Source organism: Clytia hemisphaerica, unplaced genomic scaffold, assembly GCF_902728285.1.
Source record: "Clytia hemisphaerica strain Z4C2 unplaced genomic scaffold, Clytia hemisphaerica genome assembly, whole genome shotgun sequence".
Classification (NCBI taxonomy): Eukaryota; Metazoa; Cnidaria; class Hydrozoa; order Leptothecata; family Clytiidae; genus Clytia; species Clytia hemisphaerica.
In genome coordinates, this window is record NW_027104374.1 from 193,197 (window position 1) to 201,963 (window position 8,767).

At 35.7% G+C, this 8,767-nt stretch overlaps 1 protein-coding gene across 1 annotated transcript; it reads right to left on the reverse strand.

The window, feature by feature from the left end:
* Positions 1 to 3,650: 3,650 nt before the first annotated feature.
* Positions 3,651 to 5,425, reverse strand: LOC136818770 (dTDP-D-glucose 4,6-dehydratase-like). The gene is made up of 2 exons (XM_067075009.1): positions 4,801 to 5,425; positions 3,651 to 4,352 (listed from the first exon to the last, which is right to left on the reverse strand). Exons 1-2 carry the CDS (start codon positions 5,423 to 5,425, stop codon positions 3,688 to 3,690), a joined length of 1,290 nt encoding a protein of 429 aa, XP_066931110.1. The 3' UTR covers positions 3,651 to 3,687.
* Between the last annotated feature and the right edge of the window lie 3,342 nt (positions 5,426 to 8,767).

Here is an 8,767-nt window from a genome sequence, read left to right on the forward strand (position 1 = left end):
CCCAAATGACTTAATTTGTCGGACAATTCATTTTGTAAACTTTGTCTAAATCCAACAAATTTAATCCCAGCCAAATTAATAAAATCAAGTTTTCGTTCTTCAATTACATCGAACTCTTTTATAGACTTTGTCCTGACGGAAGAAATTATTTTTGATCGGTGGTGATAAAATACCGTTGTAATTATGTAATTATGCGTTGCTAGACAGTATTCGATACTTAATTTATTTTGCAAATTATTCAATAATCATGCACTCTGGATCATTATCATGACCTACCTATTGAATAAATCGTTCTTGTAGCTTGCCATCGGCTTGACTGTAGACAGACCTGCTATCTACGCAAATTTCCAAATTCATTCCCGTAGAGTACGACGCTTTGTTATAGGAGAGACTCTGGTATAGAGCTCACCCAATGGGATCTCTGCACTCTTTTTTAGAAATTTCGTTTAGTCTTGTTCTTATCCTGTTGATTATTAAAGGTATTAAGTTTTACATAAGTATTTATGTTTCATATCAGACACATATTTCATATCAGGTCAGGCTCTAATACTAATTGTTAACCCTTTAAGTACCACGGTCAAGTTATTTAAAGAAAATCGCTAGTTCAAACTTTAAAAGCTTGATATCTCCGGATCTAGAAGGTTTTAGAAGCTTGTTCATAGCTCGTTGGATAGCTGAGAGTCTCCTTTTTTAGGCGCCGGATTTAGGAAGGGCGGGATGGGCGGCGGCTAGGGGGGGGGCTGGGTAGGTAAAGGAAATTAAAGCGCAGCCAGGCTTCGCCCTCCTACATAGCCCATGTCTAGTATTCTCATTATTGGTAGTTAAAGGGTTAAATTGTGTTCATTTTCGTGCTGAGTAAACAAAAAACTATTTTTATTTTCCTACACACCCGTGTCAATTCAATATGAAAAAGATTGCAAATTGAAACTCATATCTACAAATAACACCTAGGCTATATGAGGATTTAGTAATATAGAAAGAATTATAGGGATATAAAGGTGATACACCGTCCTAAAAATCGAAGAAAGAAGAAATTGATAGATTTCTCCGTGAAGCGACAGAAACGCGCAGTTTTGTGATTTCACGCAGTTTTGTAATTTTAAAACTGCGCAGAAATTACAAAACTGTGCAAAAATCACAGAAGTGCGGTAAATAGGAACTAACGGGGATCCTTTTTAAAGGGAAGACTGAAATTAAATAATTCCAAATTTTTTTTCAATTGGCATCAGAAGAGTGTACATTCCTGACAAGAAAAACTATAAGATTCATGTCAGCCATACTCCTTCCAAAGGCATCCCTTTTCAATTGCATTTTCCCTCCCTTCTTCGGTAATCTTCAATTACCTACAAAAGAAGATAGTTTGAAATAGTGTCGAAGGGGATCAGGACCCTCATTTGCCTCCTAGGTAAACCCTAGTTTAAAGTGCTGATAATTGAAGAGGTAATTTTTTTTTTAAATATGGTTGGTTCTAAAAATTTGTTCTCAAATTATTATATGCAAAGCTGACTAATACGTAACATCGCCAGTAGCCAGTTTCTTTTTGAGAAGGGATTGCGATCACAAAAAGACTTTAGGCCCTTTTTTGTTTTTTAGACCCTAAAATTAGCAAAGTTAGCCAAAAAGAGGGAAATACCCAATAGTTTTTGTGCTCGCTTGTTTAGCGTACTCCAGTCTGCCCAAATCTTGGTCAACTCTCCACGCCTTTGCGGGACAGTACTCTGATGGTAAAGAAAAAAAGTACTTGTTTTTTTCTATAAGAGCATCCAAAATTTTTCAAGCCTTTGGATGTTCTTAACTTTTTGAGTTTTAAGCCTTAAATGTTCTTATCATGTTCTTATTATCGCCATTTTTTGAGAACTTTATCCAATCCCGCTTAAGATCGGAGAAATAGAAAAATTTCAATTTTTTACCCCCAGAAAGATCGAAATTTGGTCAAAATTTGTCAAATTTGTTCCAAAAAGGTTCGTAAAATTCACGAAATTGTTCCTTTTTTTATCCTTTTTAGTCCCAGTAAGGGTCCAAGGGTCGAAAGTCGGACGGCACCCCCCCCCCCCGTCAGCTCGCAACCCTAGTACCCCCGGGTTTATATATTATAGCCGATTCAAAATTGGGATTATCATCTTAATCGTACAGTTATAGTAATATGTATTAGAAAAAATCTAGTTTAAAACCTAATTTTAGCCGAAACGCTGAGGTATCTGCGACAATCTTCAACCAAAATACCACATTTAAATTATACTGACGTCTTTTAAAATCGTTACTGTATTTATCAAGTACGAAGTACGATAAATAATGGTGTTTTCAAATTGTCCCATTTCGCACTTCCTTTGTCCAAACAGCGTGAACAACATTCGCAAAATACGTCATCACTGTTAACCTTTTACACCGGTCTGGCCACTGCATGCGTTTGACATCACTGGGAAAGAGACAATGATCTCATTGCAGTCAAATTATCTTTCTTAACAATACAAAAAGCGACTAATTGATTTCTTTTGACAATTTTTCCTGCTCACTTGTATAATAATGAGCTGCTTAATTTTCTATTCACGAGATTAAGTTAATGACAGTTTAGATTTATAAGAACTTTGTTGGCAAGCACTGTATTTGAATCAGTTAAGGACCTACCAGTTTAGAAAGTTAAAGTTAGCATAATTTATCAGTTGACTTAGAGCTAGCCTATTTAATATGGTTGTTAAACATTACTTGTATCGAGGTTTAGATTTCTAAATATTTATTTTGAGTAATGTTAGAGAAAATACACTTTCTTATAAAAAGGTTTCTAGGTGGTGTGTGCATGGTAATTTCAGCTGCATTCATCTACCCAGGTAAGCATGCGTTCTGCACGAGATCAACCTAAAATTATGAGTTGACGTGTTGTAACTTTAGGATGACGTCTGGTCTCTTATAGAAAGTCAGCGATTATGTCAGAAAGAGATTTTCTTTAATAACATAACTTTGATTACATCGTCGTTAAAAAAAGGTTGAGATGTTTTTTATTGACCTCTAGCAATTTTTTGACGTCATGTATATTCAAATTTTACATAATTTATGCACTATAAACTTAGGTTAGACCTAGTCCAACTGATTAGCAAATTTTCCCTACATAGCTAGCAGTATCTAAGAACATTCACTGCAGAATCACAATCCCGTACATATTTATACAAAGTAATAACATCAGAAAGTATGCAACTTTGTGAAAAGCTATGTAAAGGTCAATTTCTATAACACCCCTGTCTCACAGCCCCGGTGAAAATTTTTCCTACAGCGGAGATAAGAATTTCGATTGAAATCTCAATGAAAAAAAAAATCTATTGTTCCAAGATTAAAAAATCCAGCGGGCATGGTTTTGGAGTGCAAATTCTAAACAATGAATTTTGAATGGGGATGAAATCAAAGTCAATTTCTCAGTGGGGCTGAAAATCTAGGGTATTTTTGCCAAATTTTCCAGAGCGGGTCTGTGACACAGTCTGTGTTTGCAGCCAAATTTCTTTAATTCGAACCTACTATTCGAATCTTTTGATAATTTGAATTTAAATATTTTTCCCCCCAGCTAGAGATTGGTATAAGATCCTTTCTGTAATTTAGATATTTTTCTAATTCGAAGAAAATCCTTAGTCCCTTGAACATCGAATTATAGAGAGACAAATTACTTTTATGTAGAAGATATTAATTCTTTTGCATCAATAATTACAGTTCTTCTTTCAAATCTTTTATATCTTCGTCTTCATCTTCATTATTGGTTTCTGTCAAAAGGTTGTCTGAGTCAATCTCACCAAGTCCTATATCAATACCATTAAATACTGCTGATGAATACAATTTAGTTAACACATATATAAACATATCTTCGTCATCAAAACTCTCAGGTAGTGTTTCCTCGATGAATTCTGCTAAAGCGATCTCACGCTCTTTAGCATATATCGGATTCACCATAGCCTCGTCAAAAAATTCACAAGTCGCTTTTGCAGCTTCTTCAAAAGGAGTTGGCTCCCAATCTAGGAGAATCTCTGCATTTGTAACATCTATAGGACCGCGTTCGGCAGTTGGGTATCGGAAAAATCCTTTCTCATCCTCATGCTCATAAGAAACTTTGTCAAGTTTGTAATATTTCTGCATGAAGTCCAGAATCTTAGTCAGTGTGATGTCTTTCTTGTAAGCTAAATTAATGACTTTATCATGGAAAACTTCAGGCTCGTGAATGATTTTCATAATTGCTTTTGCAACGTCTCCAGCGTAAACCATGCTGAATTTGTGATCTTTGACTCCATTAGGTAATGCAACTTTATGGTTGAAATGTTGGTGAAGGTTCATCCAGAGCTGATAATTCCACCAGCGATACGATGTATCTCGTTCTCCTGAAGTTAGATAAGTTCAGATATGTAACGATCTCAATGTAATTAAGATTGGTGCAATAGCCTATACTAGACGTCACCCGCGTTTTTACGCATTGAAAAATCCCGGATTTTGGTAAGGTGCTCGCTATTGGTACAAGTACTTTATGCATCGTACAAGTTATTATATAGTTTACGTTCTCTAATTCAATAATCAAAGGGAATTGGATTTTCATCGAATAAAAAGGGTGCGTGTTGAATAATAGTCGTTTATGAGAGCTTCTTGTCGACGGGGACTTTCGATATTATCGAATAACGGAGCATATCAAATAATACAACACCGCATTAGAGACCGTAACTGCATTTCTAAATAGTCTTAACTATAGAACTTAGTAATATCTGTATTGTATTACCAGCTGCCCAAGCAAATCAAGTGAGAAAGGTTCTTAATCTCAAACGGCGATATACTCACCAATAGCATCAGCCAGCCGCAAGATAACGTACGGAAAACCGAGTCGTTCCCGTTGAACCATTAATCTTTCTTCACAACCTTTCTTCGCTGCTCCATACTTATTATTCTTCACCAGTTCCTCTCTCTTCTTCAAATCCTCAGGTTCATTTTTCGAATCTTCCTCTCTCGTCCGTTCCGAGTGATGCTTCTCGCTGACTTCGTACACAGCATCCGTACTAATCATAATATAGATTCCAACTCGGTTCTTCAAGATATCAATCACTTGTTCGATTTGCTGATCTTTGTACGAACTAAAGTCAATCACTACGTCATATTTTGATTTTCCGAGCAAACCTGGGCATGAAGATCTAAGCAATGTATCGCGGTCGCAAATCAATATCTTATCAGCGTAACTCGTGGCATCTTTGTCTGAATTGAAATAGACATTTCCTCTATTGACCAATGTGATTTCATAATCTTCTCCAGAGTCTGCTAAACCTTTGACCAAGTGACTTCCTAGAAATCCGTTACCACCGAATATCAAAATACGCTTTTTATGAGCATCGACATATGGTAGAAGCGTCAATATGATGCAAAGAATAAACTTCATAGTTGCGTTTCCCTTCTTTACTTCAAAGGGAACCATCGTGTAAAAAGTTCAGTTTTAAATTTGATTCTCATTTTTCTAATTAGGAAGTTAGAAATTCAAAGTCTTTAAATGAGCCGTCAGCAAATATACACGTATCATAAGAAAATCATAGTATAAATTTGAATATGCGAATGCAAATATTATTACATTTTCTAAAATAAGCTGATCAAATCGAGAATTCATTCAAGTTGTTAAAAATGTTTAACATCACTAGTTAATATCAAAAATAAATGTTTCCTTACTTCTTTCATTCTGAAATCTCAAAAGTATTGTTTCTGAAGATATCTTCGCTTGAAACTTTTAAAACTTCGAAAAATAGGTATAAAAATGTTCCCAGTCGTAGAAAGTCATACCCATTGAGTTTTAAGGCCCAAAGGAGCTAGAGAGGAATCTTCGACCTTCCCGAAGCAAGAACAAGGGAAGCATTAACCCTATTCATTATAGACTTTTAGGGGCGCTTCAAAACTAAGGGGGGCTGTTCCTGTACCACCCCTAATTAACAGAAAATTTCATCCCAAAAGCCCCATTATTTCAGCAGTTATCATTAGTTTCACAGACCCGGAAGGATTTTTTCAGCCAGTGGGGATGAAAATAACGGACCGAAACTTGACTATTTTTTCATGACTGGGGATTTTATTCTTTTGTTTTCAAGTCAGAAAATTCAGTGGGGATGGGGAAAATAACATATATTTTGCAGTGACGATTACTTTATTTGATTTTTTTTCAGTGGGAACAAAATTTGAAGGATAATTTTCCACCGGGGACGATATTCTGGCCAATTTTTCCAGTGGGAAGGGGTCCCAGTGGGTCTGTGAGTCCGTGGTCTAGTACGTTTAGGGTTAAGATTTGGGCTGCATTAAATGATGGATTGAATCCAGCCCTTTTCTTTTTTTAAGCGGCATATTTTTTCTTGAAATCTGGTTTCAGACTATGGCTATGATAGTTATAGAACCTTTCTACAAGATCTTCATTTTTTTCTTCTTCATTTTCATCTTCATTTTTAGAATTTTTTTATATTCCCAACCGTATTGGACCATTTTTGAGCTTTTTGTTTCTGAGATCCTACTCTTGTCTCCCGAATAGACAGGGGGGTCCGAATAAGCAGGGGGGTAGGAAAATTTTCTAAATTGTAATAAGCGGGGGGGGGTGGAATAAGAGGGGGGGATGGAATAAGAGGGGGGGGTAGTTTGAAGACATATTTTTTTCTAACTGGTATCAATTTCAACAACAAAAAAGAAACTTTATTAAATAAAAACGTAAAATAAGAACCAATACTAACAAATAGGGAAATTTTAACAAGTTTAAGGGGTATCTACACTGTAATAAAATATTGAATTATCCGAATTTAATTAGCGGGGGGGGGTCTTAATAAGAGCGGGGGATAGATTTTTTTGTCTCTTAACAATAGACGATATCGGCTTAACGAAATTCTCCCCGAATGATTACCCATGATGCATTGCGCAAAAAATTCAGTAAGTCAATATTGTCCATGATTTTTTTTGCGCAATGCATCATGGGTAATGATTCGGGGAGAATTCGGAAAGCCGATATCGTCTATTAGCGGGGGGGGACGTCTATTCGGGAGACAAGAGTAAGAACTCTATTTTCCATCCGACCGTACTTTAAAGTACTCAAAATTAACTTGCGGTTTTGAAATTTTGAGGGAATTTCCCCTATGTTCCAAATATCATGGCGGTGATTGTGCGCTTGTGTTTCATCTCTGTTGTGTTCTTGACATTGAAATATAAATCTTGCTTTTAGATTATACACTTATGATTGAATAGTGCACGCTTAGAAAAATTTATTTAAAGGTTGTATTTTTACATAAGTGTTCCCGTTTCATATTAGACACATATTTCATATCAGGGCAGTGTCTGCCTTTTGTTATATTATGCTGATATAAAGCGAAAAAATGTTTTTCTTTTCCTCTTTCTAACCAATCTTGCTCCACATACGTGTTAATCCAATGTAAAAAAAGGTTTGTAAATTAAAATTGGCGAGTAAGCAAGCGATATCACTCTTATTTAAAAACAAAACCTTTAATAGTCTGCAATTGAAAAAGGGAAACGGAACTTTTTCTTAGTCGCCTTGTTTTGATCTTTAATGATGACTGGATACTTATTGTTTAACTATTGCCACTAATGACCATTTTTACAACCCGGAAAAATTTGTGTATGATTAAATTGAAGATTTTTAATCATTAAATAAGTAATTAATGACGGGTTTTTTATTGTGGACAAATTAAAGAAACTTTGAGGTTATTCTCAATGACTCTCTAAATTCGCCCTTTTCAATTCTTTTGCCAATAAATGAAAATAGAACTAGTCATAGCTTTCACTAAATGCCCCCACTGAAAGGTCATGTCATGCACTTATAAAGATTTTAATGCTTTAAAGATTGAAACATAAAAAATAATCAGGAATAATTAATCGATTTGATTATTGATTGATTTAATTATTGATTGATTGATTGATTGATTGATTGATTGATTGATTGATTGATTGATTGATTGATTGATTGATTGATTGATTGATTGATTGATTGATTGATTGATTGATTGATTGATTGATTGATTGAATTGATTGATTGATTGCTTGATTGATTGATTTGATTGATTGATTGATTGATTGATTGATTGACTTGCTTGATTGATTGCTTGATTGATTGATTTGATTGATTGATGGATTGATTGATTGATTGCTTGATTGATTGCTTGCTTGCTTGCTTGCTTGCTTGATTGCTTGATTGATTGATTGCTTGCTTGCTTGATTGCTATGATTGATTGATTGCTTGCTTGATTGATGCTTGATTGCTTGCTTGCTTGCATTGCTTGATTGCTTGATTGCTTGCTTGCTTGCTTGCTTGCTTGCTTGCTTGCTTGCTTGCTTGCTTGCTTGATTGATTGCTTGCTTGCATTGCTTGCTTGCTTGCTTGCTTGCATTGCTTGCTTGCTTGCTTGCTTGCTGCTTGCTTGCTGCTTGCTTGCTTGCTTGCTTGCTTTGCTTGCTTGCTTGCTTGCTTGCTTGCTTGCTATGCTGATTGCTTGCTTGCTTGCTTGCTTGCTTGCTTGCTTGCTTGCTTGCTTGCTTGCTTGCTTGCTTGCTTGCTTGCTTGCTTGATTGCTGCTGGCTGGCTTGCTTGCTTGCTTGCTTGATTGCTTGATTGCTTGCTTGCCTTGCTTATTGATTGCTTGATTGCTGCTTGCTTGCTTGATTGCTTGATTGCTTGATTGATTGATTGATTGATTGCTATGATTGATTGATTGATTGATTGATTGCTTGATTGCTTGCTTGATTGATTGATTGCTTGCTTGCTTGATTGATTGATTGCTTGCTTGCT